This window comes from Pleurodeles waltl, chromosome 3_1 (assembly GCF_031143425.1).
Source record: "Pleurodeles waltl isolate 20211129_DDA chromosome 3_1, aPleWal1.hap1.20221129, whole genome shotgun sequence".
Classification (NCBI taxonomy): Eukaryota; Metazoa; Chordata; class Amphibia; order Caudata; family Salamandridae; genus Pleurodeles; species Pleurodeles waltl.
Genome location: NC_090440.1, coordinates 186,302,679 through 186,328,661, shown reverse-complemented (window position 1 = coordinate 186,328,661; position 25,983 = coordinate 186,302,679). Strand labels below are relative to the sequence as shown.

The 25,983-nt window shown below is 43.3% G+C and overlaps 1 protein-coding gene across 3 annotated transcripts in view; it reads left to right on the top strand.

Moving 5' to 3' along the window:
- The window catches only part of ULK3 (unc-51 like kinase 3), a 197,843-nt gene that overhangs the window by 127,040 nt on the left and 44,820 nt on the right, over window positions 1-25,983 (top strand). For all 3 annotated transcript variants that reach the window (XM_069222140.1, XM_069222142.1, XM_069222141.1), the window contains 2 exons: window positions 6,166-6,213; window positions 7,940-8,006. In XM_069222140.1, coding sequence (XP_069078241.1) covers window positions 6,166-6,213; window positions 7,940-8,006 — 115 coding nt within the window. The remainder of the gene's footprint in view (window positions 1-6,165; window positions 6,214-7,939; window positions 8,007-25,983) is intronic.

Sequence of the window (25,983 nt, the reverse complement as noted above, 5' to 3'; positions counted from 1 at the left end):
CGACACTCTGGACGCCGCAGAGCACCTACACTTTCAGATACACATCAACGCCAACACCACCCTGAGAGGAATCCTCGTCTACAGACAACCAGGACCCCGCCCCCATTCTGCGACACCATTGCCGACGCCAACAGCTCCCACTCCCTCGCCTCCATGGACTACCTACTCCTCGGCGACCTAAACTTCCACCTAGAAAACACTAATGACCGCAACTCCACTGCCCAGCTGGACAACCTTGCAAATCTCGGCCTCAAGCAACTGGTCTCCCACCCATTTAACCGGCCACACGCTTGACGCCATTTTCTCCTTCAGTGACCACATCGCCTTCACCCACATCACCGAACTCCACTGGACTGACCACCACTGCGTCCACTTCTCCTTCCTGAAGCCCACCACCAACAACATCCTATCCCTTACCACACATGGAACAAGATCCCCAAGGAAAAACTGATCTCCAACCTCTCCCGAGCTCCACCACCCATTACCAGCGCCGCCACCCTCAACCTCACACGATGGCTCGACATATGCGCTTACTCCCTCGCCCCTCTCAAAAAACTCAGCAACACCCGCACCAACAAAACAGCTCCCTGGTTCACCACAGAACTTCAGACTTCCAAATGAGAATGCCAGAAAATTGAGAACCTGGTGACAAGAACCATCAGCAAGCAACTTCTCCGCCCTCAAATCAGCCAGGTGCATCTTATCCAGACCACCAAACGTTCCTTCTACAGAGAACGCATAGAAGACAACGCACACAGCAGCAAGGAACTTTTCACCATCATTAAAGGACTCACCAAACCCAAATCCTGCACCATCGACCCTCCGCACTTCCAAGACCTCTACGACTCCCTCTCCAGCTACTTCCACCGCAAGATCGCAGACGTACACAAAAGCTTCATATCATCGCCACCCACCACCACCGACGCAGCACCCTGCTGCACCATCTTGCTGAACACCTAGACCCCCACCACCGGCAAAGAAACCAGCAAAACCATGAGCTCCATCCACTCAGGCTCCCCAACAGACCCCTGCCCTCACCACGCCTTCAACAAGGCTAGCCAAATCATCGCTCCCCAGCTCCGGGCCGTCCTCAACAGTTCCCTCGAGACTGCAACCTTCCCAGATATTTGGAAACACGCCGAAGCCAACGCCCTGCTCAAAAAACCCAAAGCAGACCCCGAAGACCTCACAAACTACCGACCTATCTCTCTACTTCCCTTCCCTTCCCCGCGAAGGTCATAGAGAAGATAGTAAACAAACAACTGTCCCGCTTCCCGGAGGACAACAACATACTCGCTGTCTCCCAATCTGGGTTCCGCAAAAACCACAGCACCGAGACTGCCCTCATCGCCTGCACAGACGACATCAGGACCAGACTGGACAAGGGTGAAACCGTCGCTCTCATCCTTCTAGACCTCTCTGCAGCATTCAACACCGTATGCCACCAAACCCTTCGTACACGCCTTTTTGACGCCAGAATTCGTGGAATTCAATATCTCCATGGCTCCGCTCGCCAGCATCGTCCGCCCCTACTGCCTCAACATCATTTCATACGCTGACGACACCCAGCTCATCCTCTCCCCCACGAGAAACCCATATAACGCCAAGAACAACCTGCACGCTGGACTCCTCGCTAGCTGGATGACAGCAAGCTGCCTCAAATTGAACTCAGGAAAAACAGAGATCATCATCTTCGGACCCAACAAGACAGCATGGAATGACTCTTGGTGGCCTACCACCCCCGACTCCCACCACCCAGGCACGCAATCTCTGCATCATACTCAACTCTTCTCTCACCATGACTCAGCAAATCAACGCCATATCATTCTCTTGCTTCAATACCCTCTGCATGCTACGCAAGACCTTCAAATGGATTCCAATAGAAACCAGAAGAACAGTGACCCATGTCCTCATCAGCAGCAGACTTGACTACGGCAACGCCTTCTACGCAAGGACCACAGCCAAGCTTCAGAGAAAACTCCAGCGCATCCAGAACACTGCCGCACTTCTCATCCTCAACCTCCTTTGCCACGAGCACATCTCCGCCCACCTCACATCCCTACATTGACTGCCCATCAACAAAAGGATCATCTTCATCATCCTAATTCACGCACACAAAGCCCTCCACAACACCAGACCGGGCTACATCAACGAACGAATCAACTTCTATATCCCAACCCACCAGCTCCGCTCCGCCACCCTCGCCCTCGCAACAGTCCCCCGCATCTTCGAGCACTAACTCCACCCCCCCATCCCTGCCCCCCCCAACAGCGCCTTGAGACCCTACCGGGTGAGTAGCACGCTTAAGAAATTCGATTGATTGATTGACATAATATGCCTGTTACCTATTTAGCTAAAATAAAAATCTGTCATCCGCATGTCGCATAATTACAGCCTTGTAAATGGAGCATAGGAAGGGCATGAGTGGCTTCCAGAGGGAGAGAAATCTATATTCCTCTTTCCTATATCACTTTGAAGTCAACAAAAAGCAAAGTAAAAACCAAGCTCTCTCAGAAGACAGACCTCTGTCTTTGACTGCAAAGCAAATGTCACAAGATATAAACAAGATTTAAAGACCTGTTTAAAAAAGTAAGTTTGTTGAAGAATACTGTAATCACGGCTTAGGCAACGAGAGGGACAAACTGAACTAGGAAAGTCTAAAGCAAATAAAACCAGCAAATAGAAAGCCAGAAAACGTGAGTTACAAACCACAAAGCCAGTGGTAATCAGCGGGCGAATGCATTTCTAGGTCAACTTAATGAAAAGCCCATGTTGTTTTTAGCAAACCAGACAGCTTTGTCTGGTAGGTTGCATCCAAAAAGATTGTACTCCATCTCTTCCAGACGCATCACCAGATAGCAGTATTATTCACAGCATTCGAATCTTGGAGAGCCTTGAGCTGCAAAACCATTATTACAGGTAGGTAGCTGGTTTTGTTTTCCTGTGTGCAGAGCCTGTTCACACACTACAAAGAGTGGTTAGGCTAGCCATGCATGTTCCCTTTGTACACAGTCTGTCCCCACACCACATGGATTGGTGGGGCAAGCCTATTAATTTTTCCAGTGTGCATAGTCTGTCATTGACATATATAATTATTATTTAATGTGTGCCTTCCTCTCTGTCAAGAACGTGTTATGGCAGTTTATCCGTATTAACTCCTTAAAAAGTTCAGAGTTGGCTTTTGCGTATTCTTAAATATCTAATGTGAGGAACCCTATTTGTTCAACAAACGCACTTGTTAAAATGAAATTTTTTATTTCTGCTTGGATTTCAATTTGTCTTTCTTGGTATTGCTGTAAAGAAATTACATTTTGGCTGGTCTTTCCTTTGTTGAAAAATGCGGCTCTTTGGTTGATGTATTAGCACCTATTCTTTCTAACACCTAGCATGGCAATCCACTGATGTACATGTTTCTTATTCTGCTGAAAATTATGTAAGATTGCTGATTTGACTGATGCAGCCATTGTAGAAATATCTGTCAAACGTAGCGGGTCCATTCCAGCCTTTCATGCCCTTGAAGGGGATAAAGTGTGTATCGTTTAGTTGATTAATACTTAACGTGTTATCAGAGCCGAGAGACCAGACAAATAATAGGGTATACTTTTAGCAGCATTTGTATTATTACACAATGCCTCCATATTAGTAATACTCATAATAGCCGTAATCCTAAAAAAAAAGCAATAATATTAATGATGATGAGGATAATAATAATGATACTCTATTATTTGCCTGGTCTATAGGTGCTAATACCAGGTGTAAATTATAATCGTTAGTGTTAATAATAATATTAATAGTATTAGTAATGAGGCATTATGTATACTAAAGTCTACATCAAAAGCAACATTGTGACATGGACCCATACATCTGTTCCTAGACACAACTGTTACTATGGTCCATTCTCATACAAACATGAGGAGTGTCTTGAAGCATCCATAGCAGGGAAGAATTAATTAATTAATGAAAAGGTGGCCACTAACCTATTCAGTATTAATGGAGGAAAATGATCACCAAAGTGCCACCTATCACTTTTAACGCCTTTCCTTATGTGTATGTGTAATCACACCACAATCAAAGGCAGTAAACGCTGCATTACTTACAGTTTGGATGAACCCAGTCTTCCTCCTTTCTATTCAACTGACTCATTCCCTGGTTTCTTGTTCAAGTAAACCCAGTAGTTGCCCCTCTTGTTCAACAGAACCATTCTCTTTCTTGCTGTTTGAGTAAACCCAATTCTATTCTCTGTTGCTCAGATGAACCATTCTCTTACCTTCTGTTGGAAATTGCCCTTTTGCAGGGTTATCCCCAGGCTTTTTTCTTCTTCCTCCTTTTGTTTCTGACCTGTTTTTGTTGGTTTTAGGTCTCTGGGCACTTTACCAAAGCCTACCAGTGCTAAAGTTCAAGTGTTCCCTTTGTAAATTGTATTGGTAAATGGTTTATTCATGATAGTCCCAGGGCATGTGAATCAGATGGCACTAGTGGACCTGCAACACTGATTGTGCTGCTCACATGAGTAGCCCTGTAAACAAGGCTCAGATCTGCCACTGCAGTGTATGTGCATCCACTTCCCAGGCCCAAATCTTCTCTTTTACTACATGTAGATCACCCCTAAGGTAAGCCCAAGGCAGCCCCATGTGCAGGGTGTAGCATATTTAAAAGGTAGGGCATGTACTGTTGTGTTCTACATTTCCTAATAGTGAAATACTGCTAAATTCGTTTTCACTCTTACAAGGCCTATCTCTCCCATAAGTTAACATGGGGATTGCCTATATCTTTTAAATGCAGTTTCCCATTGGGAGCAGATAGAGATCTGGAGTTTGGGGTCTCTGAACTCACAATTAAAAAATACATCTTTTGGTAAAGTTGTTTTTTAGATTGTAAGCTTTACTTGAAAACGCCACTTTTAATTTTTTTAAAATTTTCTTGTTTAACCCCTTCGGCAGCTTTTTCCCACATACCAGGTACTTTGTGCTAGAACATCACATCCATTGGTTACTATGGATTAATACTCTTAGACTTTAAAAAGTGATATCTTTACTTGTGTATGTTGGATTTTTGTTGTGTTGGTCTTGTTTACGAAGATAAATATTGGCTATGTTTCTAAACGAGTGTGGGGTTCTTTTGTGGTGTTTTCAGTGTGTCTGTGTGTATGTGTCTGTGTGCGTGTGTGTGTGTATAAATACTTTACACGTTGCCTCTGAGATAAGCCTGACTGCCTGAGGCGAGCTACCAAGGGGGTGAGCAGGGCTTATCTTAGATGTGTGACTCCCTTACCGTGACTAGAGTGAGGTTCACTACTTGGACATGGTGTAAACTGACTGCCAACTACGACCCCGTTTCTAACACTTTCATTTGGGTTAACCCAGTGCTATCTCCGCCTGTTCAGTTGAACCATTTGCTTACTTTTTGTTTAGGTAAACTCAGTCCTATTCTCTTTTAGTCACTGCTACCTACCATCCCTTTACTTCCCATTTGTGTTAGCTCACTTCTATCCCTTTCTGTTCAACAGAACCATTCACTTACTTCTCTTTTAGGTAAACCCAGTTCAACTCTCTCTTTTAGGCGGAACCATTCTCCTAATTCCCATTTGGGTAGACCCAGTGCTATCTACTCCTGTTCACTGGAACAATTTCCTTACTTGTTAATGTAAACCCAGTCTTGTCCTTTCTTGTTCTCATTTAGGTAAATCCAGTCTTATCTCCTTCTATTCAACTAAACCATTCCTTATCTTCTTGCTTGGGTAAATCCAGTTTTATTGCGTTCTGTTCAGCTGAATGATTCTGCTTGACATTTAGCCATGTCTGTTTTAGAACACTTATTAAAACCTGACTTTTGCTGGTGATAGTGATTCTACATGTGTATTTATCAAACAGTCTTCATAATATGTTTAAACCATACAAATGTATTTTTTAAACCATGGAAGTGTGACACAGCATACACTTCTATGAGTCGTCTTCATGCTCCAGGAAAGCATTGCATGTCTCTGTAAACACAATCTCTCATATATATACACAACACTTTGGAGCCTCATTTTCTCCTTGTGAGTTGGTAATTATATATTTGCATTTTAACTCCATGTTTAGTCCTGTGTTCTTCATTTACATTTCGGCTTGCGTGCTGTACAGTCTCAAGAGATTTCATGTGGCTCATTTCTGCTTCTGTTCATAGATTAAGACACTCATGGGGAGAGCCGAATACCTGAAAAAACAGATGAAGGTGAGTGGGCGGTAAGAGAGGGGATCCTTCCAGAATTGCAGGGGTCACTTGGCAAATGTAGCCTAGTGGGCATCTGCTAGAGGAATGCGAGAGGACCTATGGTGGTGTAACAGGAGGGGTGCTTCCAAAATTGTAGGTATGCTTCCAAAATTGGAGAGCCCTACTCTGAATGAACACGAGGGGAGCAGGGAATGCAAAGAACTGGCTCAATGGAAAGAGCCTAGTGCCTTGGAGTGGGTCCAGTTCTGAGGTGAAAAGGATGGATTGAGAGTCGCCCACAATTGCAAAAAAGGGAAAGTCCCAATGTGGGTTGTATGAAAGAAGTGGCATTCACATGGAATAGGAGGAGGTCAGATGATGACCCCTGCTGGAAGAATGGAAGTTGCCATGAGGACTAGTGTAAATGGCTAGAGCCAACTGCTGGGTTATGGGAGTGGCTCAATGCAGGGAAAATGGGAGGGCCTGATGCTGAGAGGATGATGAAAACGCCTACTATTGGAGAATGGGAGAAGCCAAATACTGAGAGAATGATAGAGCCAGGTGCTTTGAGAACTGAAGTGGCCAAAAGCTGTGAGAATCATGGGAGCGACCTGGTACTTGGAAAAGTTAGATGTGATGTGATGTCATGCCATACCATGTCATGACATGCCAAGCTTATGGGAGGACCCAGGAGGTCTGGTTCTGGGAGAAAAGATGAGCCATGAACTAGGAAAATCAAGGGGCCCAATTGCTTGATTAATGGAAAGGGCCCAGTTTTAGAGGAGTTGGAGTGCCCAGTGCTGGTCATGGTAGGGGGATCTAGTGCTAGAAGAATAGTAGGTGTTTGCGTTTGAAAATAGCATACAGGATTGAGGATTGGATCCACTTCAGATTATGTCAATGTTTTAGCACCAACAGACTATGTCAGTGATGCTACTAACTTAATATTCTGCTTAGAGATTGCAGGACAAATGACTGGTCTGTAGGCAGAGTATTGGGGGGGGTGCACTGAAAAACATGTGTAAGGGGCTTAGTACCTAGAACCAAACAGACAATGTATTGGGTGTATTTTGAGGGGCTCAGGAGTTCAATACATGGGAAACACAGGGAGGGTGCAGAGCTCTGGGAATGAGAAGGGGTGGTGCCTTGAGAACGGTGGGGAAGGAGATGGTCTGGCGGTCCCAACAGGCAGTGGTGGGAGAATAAAAAGGCCCTGGTGCTGGTAAAGTATGAGTGGCTCAATGCTGGAGGGGATGTTAGGCACCCAGGGCTGTCAGGAAGGGAGGTGCCAGAGCCTTGCTGAGAAAATATGGAGACAGCGCAGTGAGGTGGAATTATATTGGTGGAACAATAGTGGGGGAATAATATTTGCCCAGTGTTAAGATTGTGAGACGTCCCATTTTGTGGGACTAGGGACATCACTTGGGCAGTATTGGCAAAGAGCAATGCTAAGGGATTGGAATGGGGCCATGGCTTGTTTCTGCTCTGAAGAAACCCAGTATGCTGGAGACCACAAGCTAAACTAATAAGTACCACATAAAGTATTTAGTAGGATATGAATTACTGGCTTTTAGAGAGGAGGGGTTTGTTCTTGTGAGAGGATTCCTTGCACGCACATTAAGCATTGGTGTACAGTATTTGTGGGATGCCAACCTTAGATTGAGAGGGCAACTCTTCACTGGAGGTGATCCTCACGGTTGTGAAATTTCCATGCTGAGAACGACTCCATTGTTGATCTGCATTCCAGATGAAAGTGTCCCGATTAAAAGCAGAAGCCATGGATGAAGAGCCCATGACACAGTCTGTCCAAAGCAGTGAGTATAACCGTTCCTTGCTAAAAGAAGCCATAAGACTGAAGCATGTGCACTCCTTGGTAGATGCTATCACTTTTGAGCTGATGGGCAACATGTAAAAAGAGCACTTGAGATGTGTATGATTGGCCCTGATACAGAGCACTTACTAATGCCGTGTTCACAGTTCTTCTACTCTTGATCTCTTCTACCAAATTACTGCCTAGCTTTGTGATCTTAGATATGTTTCCTTGGCTCGTTCTTGTCTAGCTTCTGCCCCTACTCAATGTGTGCATGTCATGGATCCCATTACTGCCACCACTGTTTCTCACTAAGGTATACAATTCCCATCATGGCTCTCTAACCATTACTGGCCTCAAGAGAGCAACTTATGAAACATTTGTATCACAAAACATGATTATACACATTGGCAGATGTGTATCACATGGTTACATTTCCTCAAAGCAGACGCTGAGCAATAGAACACATGCAGAGCTTGGCCAAGTGTCATCAGGATTGAGTTGTGTTATTGCAGAAAAAAACTGTAGATTTTTTTGGTTGTGGATTGTCTTAATAGTCATACAAAGTTACTTACAGATCCGAGCACAGATAAACACATATATAGAATAAAGGAACTGGCTGAGAAGGTGGAGGGATGGGAGGATCCTACAAGCCTTCCCTCCTAGTGTGCCACAGACTTAACGCATTTCGTCCCTTCCCTCAGAGCTGTTATTGCTAACTGGGAGATGTGCATTGTGCTGCCACGACTAAGAATCAATTTGACAAAACCCTCATTTTTTATGTCTGGTGTCTATTTTTCCTTAATATTTCAGAAACAAATTGTTGCACCACACGAGCATTGGCCCTCTTCACATCCCCGCTCTTTTTCTGATTACTACAATTTCTCCAGTGAACCTCGGATTCGTAACTTCTTTTTAGTTGATTGTGCTTCTTCTCGGAATTTTCCTTCATACTGGCAAGTCACGTGGAGAGTCTCCCTCACTAACAATGAGGAAAGATACACAACACCCTCAGAGCAGACCTTGCTGCATTTTGTGAGCTGGGCTGTATCTCTCTTAGCAACAGTCGGTCCCTTTAAGAGGGCCCTGAAGCAAGTATGCCCCTTAATTCCAAGCATGGGCTGGGTAAAAGTGAAAACTTGTGTTTGTGTGTGAGATTCCTGCATGTCTAAGCTTCTGTTGATGCTGCTCCATCTCGTGTTTTCAGGAATTTAGAGTTGATCGGGCTCTAGGTACTAACCAACAGCTGGCAATTAGGTAAATGGATCAGTTAATTTTGTTTTTTCTGTCTTCATTTTGAAGATCATTTGGCGAAATGACTACTGTAAAGTGACCAGACCCTTATGCTCCGCTACTCTCCGTGAACTTGCAGTCTTCCTTCCACATAGGGTCTCCTCTACCTGGCATCCATCATACCAGTCTGACTCTGTATGTCAAGACTGACATACTTTGTAGCTGCAAAATGTTCCTTGCTCCTACAGTTTCCTGGTGTGTACTCGAAACACAAAACATTCTTGATACTGCTAAAAACCATCGTTGACAGTGACTCTTATGTAACCTCCCAGCCTTGTAGATCCACTTTAACCACCAGGTGAATAGTCTTTGAACTTTATCATGCTGAGTCCCTCTCACATGAAATAGTTTGGTTCTGCACTCGAATTGTAGCATAATATTTTTTGATAACTTTTATGTCTATTGGTAAATACTGCATGCTTCGTTATCTTTACTGAAACCCCTTTTGAGGTATTTGAGGCAATTAGGTAGGTGTGTTCAGATAGTTATTGGGGAAGTTGTGTCTTAGCCAAGGTTGTTTGCAGAGCGGCTAAGGTAGTTTGTGTCTCTATCCCTGGCTGTTTAGAGGATAATTTCATTGTATTGTAGCATTTATTTAGTATTTATTACCCTCAGGTAGGGTGCCGAAGCTCTAGCCCACCTCTGTAGCAGGCTACACTCTTTAGGGTATGTGGTTAGGAGAGTGTTGCCTTACTATAGAGCCTGTGTGGGAAGTATTTCTGTGTAATGCATGATGACCACTGAGGTGCTGTTTTCGTATTATGGGGCTCAGAGCTTAGTATTGTGGTGAGTAAAAGTAATGTGAGGGGTACATAAACAACATGCTTTGTAATAGGAAGTCAGCATTAAGTATGTCTGTAGGTCTTTATTGTATTTGAAGTGTTTATCGGAAAGATTCCAGCACTCTTTATGTTACTGGTTGCTGCATTAAGGTGTAGCATTCTACAGTGTTATGAGGGTGAACAGCTATTTGTGGGATGGAAGTTTGTGTCAAAGATCTACCCATGTTACCCGTGTGATTGGCAGAATAGGAACATAAATTAAGGTCAGAGTATTCAGGTAGAGGGACCTGCCACCACTGTTTGGCAGATGTTTCCGTTGTAGGCCTACTTTGCAGACTGCCTGCCATTATTTGTATGATGGTTGGCTTCAGCTAACTGTGTTGGGACCTTGGCTTATAGAGCTGTTCTGTGGTCATTCCATCTTATGACTGATTATCTCTGCTGAAAGGGAATGGCGTTTACCATGTAGTCTGACTTGGTTGCAAACGGATATGACACCCCTAGGTGACTGACAGATCAGCAGGCAATGTCTCTCATTTTGAAAAAGGGGGTTGTCAGAGGCTGTAGCCAGTAGTTATTATCTACTAGGTTATGGTCATCCAGGTTGTTGGGGCTGCCAATTGGGAGATGTTGTCTTGGTAAGAGCCAGGTGTTCACCTCTCTTGTGAGTTTTAAGTGTTCTTCAGTTCACCAGATCTTGGCCGGTGAAGAGTTCCCAAAAATGTTGGTGCTTGAACTGATATAGAAGATCGTCCTATAGATACTGTGAACTGTGCACAGAGCTTTGAATATTAATCTTTCACAAGCAGTAACCAGTGGAGTCTTCACAGGCTGGGTGAGATGTGCTCCCTATGGTGTAGGTGGCTTAGTAGTCTTGCTGCAGGGTTTTGAGTTTATTGTAGTTTATGTATAATGAATCTGGGGGTGTTGTCAGTAATTGCAATTTGGAGGGCAGTTGTGGGAGTTTGTCTACTGTGTTGCCTGTTTGAATAGGGTATGAGTAGGTTTGTGCCTTTAGTGGCAGCTCTTTTGAGAATTTTAGGACAGTGGGTGTCCTGTTGTCAGTGTCCCAAGACTGACTATACCTCGGCGCAAAATCTGGTCACACACACTGTTAGGTTGTACTTTCTTTCTTCTCCAAGGCATCGTCAACTTGAATTTACATTTCCTCGTTTCAGGGTGGTGCAAGCAAGTGAATTCTAAAAGAGCATTGTGGCCCTCTTTTTCCTTGCGTGTCCTCCCTTTACCTCAATCTAATAAAAGCCAGAGATTTTGGGCCTTTTCATAATTCTGTCTGGGTTCTTACCAAAGACCCCAGCAAAGTATTTTAATTGCTCTCTCTGGAGTAGTCAAGGAGTATAACAATAAAGTGTTTAAAAATCTTTATTACACACTATTTTATTATAGAAAAATTATAAGCATAATTCTAAAATCATTGAATTGTCTTGTTTTCTTTCGAAACGTACACTCCCCATATACCTTTTCTAACATTGGTTTCTGTGATCACAGGCTTCGTATTTGTTCCAAATCTATGGGTTGAGGAATCTAGCACCATCCTTCAGAATGTCCCCCCGCACATTCTCCTTTTCTGCTACCGGCTAAAATGTGGACTTGATTGAGTTTGTTACCTTTGTGGTAATAATTTGAGACCTGTACACATCTAAGACACAATGCTGACAATGAGAGGTTTGTTACCCATATGTCATATACATAGTATTACCAGCAAAGCATCAGTAGCAATATGTAGCATATATGCAAGCATAACAAAAACAACATAATCCTACAAAATTTCAAAACAAAAAGAAATTATGCGATGATACCCATACCATTGATCACAAATCCTAGATCTAAGATCTAGATCTAACTGAAAATATGCTGTACCCCATTAAACATCCTTGGAAAATGTGTACATTTGACAAGAGATGCACAGAACAATATACAGCATCATACTGAATGTATACATGACAATAGAATCTTAGTGCTCCCCACCATGGTATGGGAAGTGTAGAGGACACATTAAAATAATGAATTACAGCACCTTTGATAGACCCTCAAAAGACGGCCAAGTGAATTTGGTCCTAGCAAATAAGAATTATGTAGAACCTGCAAAAATGGTGCGCAGCAGCCAAAGGCAAAAAATTGGTGCTGTGCAATATGCAATAAATGATCGCCAGTGTGGGTTCAGATAATTCAAGGGCCATTCTGAGCTTTAGAATTGGAATATAAGAAAGACCAGAATGAACAGATAAAAAGACAACATTGTAGGATAACCTTCGTGATTGAAGGGTAACCAGGATTATGTTTATAGACTGAATTCCAGTTTTTTTTCCAAACAATGTGGAATTGTAAGCAAAATGAGTCTAGGAGACTGGTGGTTCAGGAAGTTGTGATGCAAATCCCTTAGTGGTGCCATTTGGAACCACAGAAGAGAACTGTGGCATGTTGGAATATGCACTTAAACAAAGTTTTCAAATGACATAGACAATACCATAGTTCATGGGGGTGAAGGTAACATAACTAGGGTTTCTGGTTTTCAGTTAAACCCAGTTGTCACTGATAAAACACCAGCAAAGGTGATTGATTTTCAGTAGAAACTAGAAAAAACGATTTTGCTGCACTTTGTACTGCAGTGATACCAATGACACCAAAACAGTTAATCTGCAGCTTCTATCTCTCAGCAGTTTTCTGTGATGGATATCATGCTATACCCCACCAAGTCCACAGAAAGGGACTTAGTATTCCCTTGTGACCATGCGTATGTCAAAATGCCAAGAACGAAAATATTGTCAGACATAAATATTGTGGTCAAGATATTGTTTATGAAACTATTGCTCCATTGGCTGCCGATTGTCTTATGTTAGTTTGAATCAGGTGATATTTTTATAAACAATATTTTTTCTGAACTTTGCATAATCCATCATATACGTTAACTCATAAAATGTGAAAGTATAATCCAGAAACATGAAGGGGCGACAACTGTTCGTTGTTTTTGACTGTGGACTTCAAACAGCGCAGTTGCAGCAAAAGTTGAATGAACCTGTTCAGAGCTGGCGTGCCGGCATAAAATGCATTCATAAAACCGCTTCCATATCAACATGAAGCCTGTAAATTACCCGAGCTAACCACTGTGACCGTATTTAATGGAAACACATTGAGCTACACTCGTCATTTCCCCAATATAAAAGAATGCACTAGAAAAGACCATGTGCCCAAACCACGAAGAAAGAGCACTTGTGGGACTCTCGTACATGCCTGGGAAGTGCACACTACACACACTGCTTCCAAATAATGTCCCACCAGCTTTGCAAATATGTTTACTTAAGCGGTTCTCCCTATGGCTGTCAAATAAACACAAATCCCATAGGCACAAATGTAAAATAAACTTGATTCACGCGGTGAACTGAACAGGCAAGTAGTTCATGGCTTGAAGCCGGCCATGCGGCCTCTTCATCACCTCAACTGCTGCCTTATAGAGCTTCGCAGTTTGCTGTCCAAAAAGGAGATGTATAATTCCTTCGCAGGTTTCTTCTCTATGATGAGGTCAAACATGCATAGGCTCAGATCAGACTGTAACAATACACTTATTAGTCGAATTCCATCTTGGTATCGCAAGACAAAGTAGTGGGAAATGGCTTGAAATAGCAGAGCGTACTACATTATACAGCTCATGTGTCGTGGAAAATATTCATTCAGCCTATCTCTGCCATTTGATTAAAGAGTAATAGGAAGGCGTGGATTAAATGTGCACCATAAACCTTCTTTCTGCTGAAATCAGATCCTAATGAGGTGCACAGATATCTCCATCCATGCGCATTGTTCACAGGGTGTGGGTTTGGACTTCTGGGAAAAGGAGTTTGAGTGCTTGGAAATAAGACTGGTGCGCAGGTGAGAGAAATAATTAAAAGTTGAAACAGCAAAGTTTAACGAAAGTTTATAAAGAAGGGAGGTGGAAGGTGGTAGAAGGAAGATGGAATTGACCATGGGACAGAAGGAAATAAAAGCAACATTAGCTATAGCACTGGAAAAACACTAACTTCATGACTTTTTACTGAGTAAAAAAGTGTAAACACTGATAACCAGTGATCGTTATAATTTTTTAAAACCTTGTAAAACAACGAAAACCCCACCTGCATTCACAATAAATAGAAAATGAAAACAGGAAAGGCTAGAAAGCTAGAGCATCAGGCAGATTTAAAATGTTGCTGTCACCACAATGTTTTAATGAGGGCTGCCACCAGGAGATGAGTCGACCGGCAGAACCTCACCCTCCCTCAGGGGCAGTTCCTCCTGCAGGGCAGAGCAGCGTCTCCCCGCCTACTGGAGTGCAGCAGGCAAACATGAATAAATAATATGGCATAGTAATGCTGTTTTAATTTCCCACCAGCACGTCAGCGCGAGTGTGAGGGCAGGGAGCGGGCTAAATCCTGCAATTGTAGGACGATACGCACATTTCGAATTGGCCGGCTGTCTTGCGACGGCCATCCCGACATACACACTGTAGACCCTGCTAACCAGGGCTGTGAAACAGCTGGGGGGTTGCTGGCACAGTCCTTCAGCCTTGCAATGAGCGCTGGGTTAGCCTACTTCAACCAATCCTGGAGCTGCTCTCATTCTGAAAACAGCACGAGAGCAGCTCCAGGATTGGCTCAACTTGCCTTCCACCGGGCAGGAAGGAAGGCCTTCCCTTTTTCTGCTCTTGGGCACCAGTATCAGGGGAGAGAAGTGCCGCACCGTGCAAGAGCATTATTAATGGCGAGTTGTGCGCCATCGCGCCCCACCTCATTTTTCCATTGCTAGTGGCCACTGCTCCCCCTCAAGGATACATGGAGAAAATTGTGGTAGTTAAAAGCAAGTCTAAGACACAGGAAGTTTTTATTTGAGGGACACAAAAGAATAAACTTCTAGAATATTTTAGGCAAATCCACTTCAGTCTCAATCTGCTGTGAGATACGAAGAAATGTTGTTTTTTTAAGCAACAATTTAAGGATCCCTCCACCTACAATGAGCAGATATGGTGTTTGGCCTAAAATGAGACCTGAAGTTCCAGTTCCAAAAAGAAGAAATTAAACTAAAACAGTCTCAAATATGTGCAGGCAAGACTGTTAATTGATTTAAAAGGCATAGAAAGGCCTTTGGTCTTACCGATTGACGTGAGTCAGGTAAGGGGTATGAAGAAGATTCTTTAATTCAGTAATTGTTTTGGCGCAGTGAATGGAGTTAAAATACCCAGATGATGTAACGCCAACTTCTTTTTCAATCGACAGAGCTAGACCTTTTGCTACTATATTAAATTACGTTTGGGTCAAATTGATGTGAGGGTAGTTCAGAACAGAAATGCTTTTTATGGTGATAAAATGAAAAACCCACAGGTGCTGAGAAAGAAACTCATATAAAATTCCAGTGTCTAATCCACTGCAGGACTCATTGCAACAGGAAAGGTATGATCCGTTAGGGAAGAGAAGAATGAGTATTTGTACATTTAAGTGTGTGAAGTGACCTACACATGTCATTGCTCACCAGGCCCTCTGAAATCGTATTGAGCATGAACATTGATTTAATCACACATTAATGAATGACTCAGGATTTTCAGAAGCTCTGTAACTAATGAAAATACGTGTGGTATCTAGTAAGCCTGGGTACAGATATGGCAAACTTCCATAATGATGGAGGTAGGACTCATGATGTTTCTGGGACCATTCTAGGGGGTTTCACACTCAAAATAAAATTATACTATGAACAGACGGCGTAAACACACATAATAGGCTTTGTGGTGAGCTATTGCTCTATTATTCGAGTTAAAGATGTATGATGCAAATAAGTGTAATTAATGGTCCTTGTCTAATGTCCAGGGAATTCATTGTTGTTTAAGTAATTGCAATGTCCAATTTAATTTCATGATATTTGTCTTCTGAAAAAACGCGTCTTCTTTCGTAACACTAACATTTGAAGATGTAATGTTTAAAAAAAAAAAAATCCATATTTTATAAGTGAGCATTTTCGTGCGGTTGATTTACTTAATCTGTTCAATAAATTCTTGTTGTAAGAGGATCGTGCAGGAATGGAACACATTCACATCTTTGCTTAACTGACGGAGCCGGTTCTGGAAGGATTGCATTCATGTCTCTCCTGTCAGTGAGCTCTTGCAGAGAAGGTTTGATAGAAGCGATGGAATGCATTTGAGCCCATAACTAGCAAAATGTACCAAAACTCTGAGTAGTGACAATAACTGGAGTGGATCTAGGATCTGCTATTTTGCCTAAAGGATCAGGAAATACAGCTTGAAAACGCAGCGTGCACTCCTGTGATTATAGTCAAAACGCTGCCCCTTTTGGAGGATAACTCGTAGTAATAAATGTTTAATTTTACCCAAACTTATTAAATTCTGTATTTGAACGGTTCCTACCCCAGCCGCGGCCATGGAAGTGTTCTTGTGAGGTGCAATCTGCCTAAATATGTAATTTGCTGATTTGTGTCATTTGGGTTTATGAAATTGCTTGAAAGGCTGCAGGCAAGCATTAAACAGTGTTTTTGTCTTTTACATTTGCTAAGCGTTTGTTCCTCGTGTATTGCAAAGAGTAATATTGACATTCAGAAATGTATAACCAGCTATTACTTAAGAGTTCATAAATGCAACTGAGTAGTTATTTGTTTTGTAATTAGAATATTTGGATAAACACCAGGCGCAAGTAAATAGAAATATCCTATACATTTTTTTAAAATTATGCTTAGAACCATAATAAAAATAAGCGACCTTTCCTTAAATGACAATGCACTCTAAACATGCAGGGTTAGGCACTGGTCATGTTGACTGTAACTGTTAATTTCAGATAAATAATTTGATGGATGATTATAAATATTACCAAATTAATGGCAACAAAATCTACTTTTGCAATTATGAGAAACCAAATAGGGATTGCCATTTACAAAAGACGTACATGTTTTTAGGTCAGACATCATTTGTTTAACATCAATATCACATGGGTTTGCAGGTGGTACGGGGAACGAAATTGCCCATATCCAACGAAAATGTGTGGTACTTACACTGTCTCTGTTAGTCATTGAATTTAGTCTTATCGATGCATCTCCTGGAATTGCAGTAGGATTCAAAGGAGCTGTGGCTTGTTTGAATACATAGAGAGGACACTTGTGGATGCACTCCACATTGAGTGGAACTGTAGTTGGAGGATTTAACAAGTAATGTCTTTGTACCATTTGACTATCCATCACCATTATAATAATAAACAAAATTAAAGTAGGTCACACTTGCCCAAATTGGGTGTAGATACTTTTTGAGGTAGTGTCCAAGGATGTTCAACTACTGTTGTGTTGAAGTGTTGGAGTTGTTGTGGCAGAAACTTGTATCCAACACAATCTGATGAATGTTCCCAGTTTTATCAGCTTGGAGAATCGTTTGGTTCTTAAGGTGCCGACAGCTCAAGGTAGGGGAATGTGCTAAACTGGACTGAGTTTTGAGTCTAGAAATACCGCAGCACTCCCAAGAAGTCCATGGTGACAAAGTCAGGCGACTGAGTTTGGTTGTAGTGAGATCTATTTATTGTTCATATGGACGTCAGTGTGGCAAGATGAACATGGTTCCACAATCACAGCCAACACGTGTTTTGTCACATTTGTGACTTTTTCTAGGCTGTAAATATATACAGAAATATGTTTCACAAACCTTGTACACAAATGTGGAGGATGATAGCATACTGTCCCCAAAACCAGAAAGGATATTGGTATGTTCCCCAACAGGAGTGGGGGGCAGATGATTGGAAGCCCCTCACATGAAGGAGAAAGCCAATTGAAAAGGCATGCAGGTAGTTTGTGACAGAAAATAGGTCTAGTGAAAAGTGTGAATGCAAGAGATATTAAAGTTTTAAATTTCAGAAGAAAGGCACGTCAAGAGCGCACGTGGTCCAACCTGTCCTCTTTATAGTGAATAAAACATGTGAGAGTAGACTCGATCAGCCCAAACTGAGTTTTGAGACTAAGCGTTGTTGGAGGCTGATTGAACAAGATCTTCCGCATGGTGTCACTTAACACCGTCAAAAGATACCAGTTATTTGGTAATACAGATAGTGGTGGCATGTTCAAAGTATATGCACTTTTTTTTGTCATTATTTCTATTTAAAAAAAAAAAAAAAAGCCGTGTGCAGTCTGGCTGCTTAACGTGGATATTCGCTTCCACAAGATCAACTAGTTTAGATGTCCACCAGACACCATCGTCTTGAGAATTTTGGTATAAATATAGGAATTTATTAAGGGTTTACCAAGTGTAATAGAGATTATAGCTCCATAACATGCCTGTGATTAGCGCACACGAGGTATAGGCTTGCACTGAAGTCCAGTTACCCCTCTCAGCAGTTCCCTTCGTCAGCAGCAGGAAGAACGGTCACAATTGCAGTTGCACTGCTACAGGAGCATTGCAGCCGAGGCGAAACCCACAGTCATGATCAAGAATCAGCAGTATCTAAATGTATTTCTGTTCATTGACATGAGGGAGTGGATCAATCCAATCCAAATATACCATTTTAAAAGTCTAGGAAACCTTGAAAAGAGGGTTAGGCTATGTCTTAGTCTTGGTACTTAGCACATTATTTAGGTTCCTTAGGCATCAAAGGCCACCACCACCTTTAATGAAGCACTGTTTAAGTAGGAGCTGCATACAGGTCAGTTCTTTTTTGCGCTGCCTTAGTACATTTCTTCCTTTCAGTTTAATTTAGAATATAAATTCCCCCATCCCTAGATGGGTACTACTGGGACAGCTTATGGTGGGTTCCGTATGCATATAATTTCCTGTTTTGCCGGTGCTGCGTCAGGGTTGATTTCTGTTTGTAACCCAGGCACGGGTGCAGCCTGTTACCGCCATCTTTGTGGTGGCTGAATCAGCTGTCTGATGTACCAGAGTATGTTGCACATGCTTTGGAGGGGACATGCTTGGAGACTGGACTAACTTCTTACAAAGCCGTTTAGCTTCTGTTAGCCTACTCTTTCCGCCAGCGTAACTGTTTGGTTGCCACTGTTGCAAGTCATGGATGTGCGCCTTCTCTCCCATACCCAGAAGGATGCACCAGTGCAATCCCAGTGGGATGCTGTTGATCTCCTAGATTGTATTTCTGTTTTTGTCTGTGCTGGAGTCCTCTAATATTTGGTGCATGTCTGCAAGGCCTTAAATTCTGAACCCTCAAGCAGCCCCTGAAGTATTGCACAAGCAGCAGAGTATTTTTGTGCATTGTACCCGTTGTATGCTGAACCGAGCCATCTGTATAAAAATGTATGTAATATTATTACAAGGACATTGTATTGCAAATTATATTTCTGCAGCACGTACTGCCCCTAACGAGGCATGGAAGCGCTTTGCGGTGAGCACCACGTTACTGTACAACCCAAGATTAAAGGTAAACAGGTGGAGTTGTTTGAAACACAGGGTGGTACTGCAAGAGCTCTTGATTCCCGAGGGAAGGATCCTCTTGAAATTGAGTGTCTGGTGCGAACTGGGCCGAGCCCACTGCATTAGTAATGTACTAGAATCAGTTATGTCAGCCTTTGTGGCAGCTTAAAAAATGTTTATTGGAAACCCAACAATTAATCTTTTACCTGTGGGCTGTTGGATTATGTTATATAATGCGTATTTGAATGGATATATTTGTATTCTCCGCAGCACAAAGTTCTCTTCAGCTAAACATAATTGTGGTTTCTATACAGTGGGGGTTTGTTTGCCCTTCATTGTACAGGACATATAGGGTGTCTGCTGTACAAGGAACCACCTGCATAACTAAATCTAGCTTATAATGCATGGTTTGTAAATTTGTAGCTTCTACCATGTCTTTCTACAACGTTTAGTCATTTAGTGTGGTCTTCCACTCAATCTTCATCTGAAAAGATGGCAGATATTAGCTAATAACAGTACCCTGACCTTTTGTGTACAGTGTAGCAAAAGTGTGTGGTCATAAATCCCGTGTCTTGGAGTTTATGCAGTGTATTTGCAGACTTTAATGTAACACATTTTCCAGGAAATGGCGATAATCATTTCCTTTCACTGAACAGTTCCTACCCCTAGGAAAAAGGCATTGTGGTGTGCTTTTTTGGAATGTCTGCCATTAATTTTTAATCCTCCAAGGAAGTCATAACTAAAGCATTCTTCGCGATTTTGCCCTCAGCACTACAACATTCTTATGCAAAAAGGAAGTAGGAAACCTTGGGTAGTTTGCATATCTTAACCGCCCGCTAACCTAGTGTAGAATCAATGGCAATCAGTTATTGCAAGCTTTATTAAACTGTTCACACAGGCAAATAATAGCCAGCATAGACAAAGCCAATAGGTCTGGTGTTGTATGCCAACCTTTTGGCAACTCATGTTTTGTTTTGTCCTGTTTTTTTTTTTTTTTTTGCAAAACATTGTTTGGGAAGCTGCCTGGCGTTCATCAATCTAAAAAAACAAAAAACCCAAAACATTATTGAATTAAGACTAAATGTGTTTTTTGGTGTCAAAAACGCACACATTACCTTAGTGCTCCTTGGCTGTGAAGGAAACAACTTAGTGTAATGTACTCCTTGTGAAAAGACAGCATGCTGTATCTCATAGTGAAGTCAGCCAATAGCTGTAGCGGGCTGAGGCACTGCCCCTTGGAGCATGCATGAGTGGGTTGGAGAAAAATGTGAATGACACAAACACAGATGTATGGATGAAGTGCAGCGGAAAACCTCTATAGGTAACTATCATACACATCATTTTAAAAGAAAGAAAAGAAAGAAGGAAAGCAAGAAAGACAGAAGAAAAGAAAAAGAAGGAAAGAAAGACCAAACAAAAGAAAACTGAAAGGAAAAAAGACAGAAAGAAGGAATGAAAGAAGGGGAAAGGAACGAGAACAAAGGAATGAATGCAGGAAAGAAAACAAAGAGAAAGGAAGAAAAGAGGCAGAAAGAAGAATTGAAAGAAGAGACCAAGGAAAGAGAAGAAAAAAATGAGAAAGAAGGAAGTAAACAAGAAAGGACAAAAAGTGAAAAAGAAAGCAATTAACACAAAAAGGAAGCAAGAAGGCAATTAAGGAAAAAGAAAAAAAGTGAAAAGAAGAAAAGGAAGAAATCACGAAACAAATAAATACATTTAAAAAAAGTGTTACAGGTTCTAAAAATTAAATACCATAAAGGTCGGTTTTCTTTCTGGGCAAAGTTTATTAATGAACCAGTGGTGAAATGTAATCGAGAATAAACATGTTCTGAAGAGGGTCTGCTTATGAATTCACATGTTTAGTAGTGAATCTTTCAGTCTGTGTACTGCATGCATAGTAAAAAGAGAACAACCTAATACAGAACAGTGCACAATTGATTCAATTTGTTATGCTGTTAAACACAAGCATTGAGATAAACAACGGACACTGCTAGAGGAATTTACAGCATAGGAAGGAAGCAGGAACTGATGAAGGATGGAATGTGCCCTGCACTCACATCTGGTGTAAAGTGCCCTGCTTTCTCCTCAGGCGTTAAATACTAAAGTAATTATAAAAGAAAAACAAAAACACTGGCACTGAAGGTAACTACATTGTGTGCGGATGTTCTCATTGTGAGTGAGCAAAATGCAGCCACTTTAAGTGAAGTTAACCAGCAACTGAAGTAGGCTAACCCATCGCCCTATGCAGTACACTGCAGAAGGAAAATATGAATGACTCCTCAACAGACCAATGGATGAAGAGAAGTGGTTTACAACCTCTATAAGTAAGTATATTATGCATATAAATTTAGTAAAATCAGAACATCTTGACTAACAAAAGACCTAAAACAAGCAATGGTAAAGCCAGTAGGTCTGGCGTTGGCCGACTGACTTCTGGAAATTCTTGTTTTGTCATGGTTTTTGCAAATCTTTATTATTTGGAAATAGGCTGGACCCCATCAGTCTAAAAAGTAATTTGCTACAGACAAAAAGGTGTTTTTTTTTTCTCTAAACAACACACATTACTATAGTACTCCTTGAAGGGAACTATTTTGTGTGTGGATGTGTTACTTGTGAAAGGGTGGCATGCTGAAACTCGTACTGACGTCAACCAATGGCTGAAATGGGCTGATGCGTTGCACCATAATGCATGCTGGAGTGGGTGGAATAAAAATGTAAATGGCACTAAGCACAGAGTAATGGATGAGGTCTGGCTGAAACCCCTTATAAGTAACTATGTTATACACGTAGTTTTAGTAAAATCAAAAGGTCTTACTTAACAAAGAACTAAAAACGTCAATCAGTCTGGCATTGTCTGCAAGCCTCTGGCCTTTGAGAAAGAAAGAAGCAAAGAAAGAAATAGAAGGGAGGATGAACAAAAGGAGCGAATGAGAGAGAAAGATAGAGAAAGAAAGGAGCGAAAGATACATCGTAAAAACAGGCTAAATTAAAAGAGAACAATTTCAAATGAACACAATCTGGTATGCTGTAGGTAGTTAGAAAAGCTAAACACTCAAAAAGGAATTCACAACAGCAGATCGCCTCTAATGCACATTCCACCTTTATCAAATCCAATTCCCCTGCCAATGCTGTTGTAAATTCCTTTTTGAGTGTTGAAGATGGTGAGCGATGTTCTTTGTCTGAGATGCAGGGGGAGGTTGTTCCAGCTCTTTGTTGCGATGTAGGTAAAGGATCGTCCTTTGACCGTGGTTTTACGAATGCGAATGCTTGTGCCCAGTACCAGCTGGGCAGAGCGGAGGGATCTGGCGGGGGTGTGGAAGGAGACGTGGTGGTTCAGGTAGGCTGGTCCTGCGTTGCGTATGGCCTTGTACATGTGGGTGAGTAGCTTGAAGGTGATTTGTTTCTCGACCGGGAGCCAGTGGAGGGTCCTCAGGTGTTGGGAAATATGTTCTTGGCGTAGGAGGTCCAAGATGAGTCTGGCATTCTGGATGAGTTGTAGTTTTTTTATGTTACTAGTCGAGGTGCCGGCGTAAAGGGCGTTGCCATACTCGAGCTTGCTTGTGACTAAGGCATGGGTGACTGTCCTGTGGCAGTCTGCTGGGATCCATATGAAGATCTTCCGAAGTTTGCGGAGTGTGTGTCAGCAGGAGGAGGCGACTGAGTTTGCCTGGGGGGGGGTCATGGATAGGGAGGAGTCGAGGATGATGCCTAGGTTGCGGTGCAGAGGAGCGCTGAGGGATGTGGGCCACCAGGAGTCATCCCAAGCTGAGGTGGCGTTTCCGAAGATGATGAGCTCAGTCTTGCCGGATTTGAGCTTGAGGCAGCTTTCTCTCATCCAGGTGGCGATGGCGTCTATTCCTGAGTGGAAGTTCCTTTTGGCCGTGCCCGGGTCTTCGGTGCGGGAAATGATGACTTGTGTGTCATCGGCATATGACACGATGTTCATACCGTGGCTTCTGACGATGGCTGCGAGAGGAGCCATGTACACGTTGAACAGTGTGGGACTCAGTGAGGATCCTTGGGGGACTCCGCAGTTAACTCCTGTGGGTCTGGATGTGTATGGTGGGAGTCTGACCCTCTGAGTCCTCCCGGAGAGGAAGGAGTGGATCCATTCCAGGGCTCTTCCGCGGATTCCCATGTCATGGAGTCTGGTGCGTAGAGTGCTGTGGGAGACTGTGTTGAAAGCTGCTGAGAGGTCAAGGAGTATGAGCGCTGCGGTGTGGCCAAGGTCTAGGAGTAATCGTATGTCGTTGGTGGCTGACAGGAGGGCTGTCTCCTTGCTGTGGTTGCTGCGAAAACCGGACTGGGAGCTGTCCAGGGAGTTGTTGGCCTCGATGAAATTCAATAGTTGTGCGTTGATTACTCTCTCCAGTACTTTGGCGGGGTACGGTAGCAGCGAGATGGGCTGGAAATTCTTTAGTTCTGATGGGTCGGCTGAAAGTTTCTTCGGGAGAGGGTGTATTTTGGCATGTTGCCAGTCCTCTGGGACAGTGCCAGTGTTGATGGAGCAGTTCATTGTGTTTCGGAGCTCAGGGCGCTTGATGTGCTGGCTGTGTTGTATATGTGGTGTGGGCAGGGGTCTGTGGGGGCTCTGGAGTGCGTGCTGTTCATGATGCTGACTGTTTCCTCTGTGGTGAGTGTGGACCAGCTGTGGATGCTCTGGGTGGGTTCTTGGGGGTGGGTTGGTCGCAGGTTCCCGTGCCAGTATTTTCCGGGAGGAAGCTGTCATAGATATCCTGGATCTTGAGGTGGAAAAAGGTGGTGAGTTTGTCGCTGAGGTCCTATGATGGGGAGGGAGGGAGGGTGGTGGCTTGGGAGGGGTGGGGATTTGTGAACTCGTTGATGACTGAGAAGAGTTCCTTAGAGTTGTGGGTGCAGGAGTTGATGCGATCCCGGAGTGCGTCCTTCCTTGCGTTCTTGATGTTTCAGCGGTGGGCGGCAGTTGCGGCTCTGAAGGAGGGGAGGCTTCGCTGGTTTGGCTTTTCCTCCATTTTTTTCTCTAAACGTCTGCAGGTACGCTTTGATTCTTGCAGTTCGGTGGTCAACCAGCTGGCTTTCTTAGGTACGCGTTTGGCCATGTCAGCCGGATAGGGGCTAGAGTGTCAGCGCATTCGGTGATCCATGCGTTGAGATTGCGCGCTGCTGTGTTGGCATCATCGGAGGGAGTGATTTGGCGAGAGATGAGGTGAGTTGCTCATTGGTGATTTTGTTCCATTTCCTGTGGGGGAGATCCTGGGGGTGCAGCTGCTGGGTGCGGTGATTGTGAAGTGGATGCTGCGGTGGTCGGTCCAGTCTGGGGTGGAGATGGTCTCGATGGTGATCCGGTTGCTTGAGGTGAAGATGAGGTCCAGTGTGTGTCCTGCGATGTGTGTGGGTGTGCAGACCAGCTCTCTGAGGCCAAGAGTGGTGAGGTTGTTGAGTAGAGTGGTGGTGTTTGCGTCTGCGCAGTCCTTGAGGAGGAAATTCAGATTGCCGAGGAGGAGGTAATCGTCTGACGCCAGGGCCTGGGGGGGTAGCGATGTCTACAACGTCTATGAATGCTGGTAGGGGCCGGGTGGCCTGTACACCAGGGTGCCACAGATGGAGGAATTTAGTTTGGAGTGGTCCAGGAAGTGAAGGTGAACCATTGTTTTTCTGGGATGGCCTTGACACGTAGCGAGGACTTGTGTACGATGGCGAGTCCCAGTGTCCTCAGATGGCCAGCCCAGCAGAACGGCATTCTGTTTCATGTCTGTTTCTCCGCACAGCACAGAGTGACTGTAATTACTGGTCCTGAGGAATGCCCCATAACCTATACTTGGATCAAATGTAGGGCAGAAACATGTTGACCATCTATGGGAGACATTATTCCCAAACTTTTGTGATTTATATTGTTCGGGAGTGGTACGCTTTTAAGTTGAGTTATAAGCTCCCATTAGACCCCTTTTGTGTTGCGAAGAAGCAAATAAAGCCATTTCATATAGGAGTATATAGCACAGTTGATACAAATAAAGTCACTGAAGAGAAATGCATAATAGGTGGAAATACACCCTAAGCACCAAACTGAACATCTGCCAATCTCCCAACCAGGTCCAAACACCCAAGACGCTGCACACATGCAATGTCCAACTGAGCATGTACAGCCGACTGCAGGCCATAAAAATCCTGAATTGATGTTCTGTTACTAATCTAGGAAGGTTTCCCTTTTCCATCTGACAATATATGAAGTTATGACACTATAGATTCCCACCCTCGGAGGGGCTCAGGCACCAGCCATGGACTTTAGGATGGTATATTCTGCCCTGACCCATATGCCCACATCTAGCCCCGGCTTGGAGCAAGCACGTCTTCCATACTATGAAAATTCTAGGCACTGTATAATATTAAGACCAGATCTGTTAACCTACATAGTCGTCTTGTTCACATCTATCGTGGAAACAGGCCTAGTAGAACGCCAATAATGGGACATCAGAGTAAGCTGATAAGTCTTACCGCCGCCAGGGACCAAGTAAAACCAGCATTTACAATGCAACGGG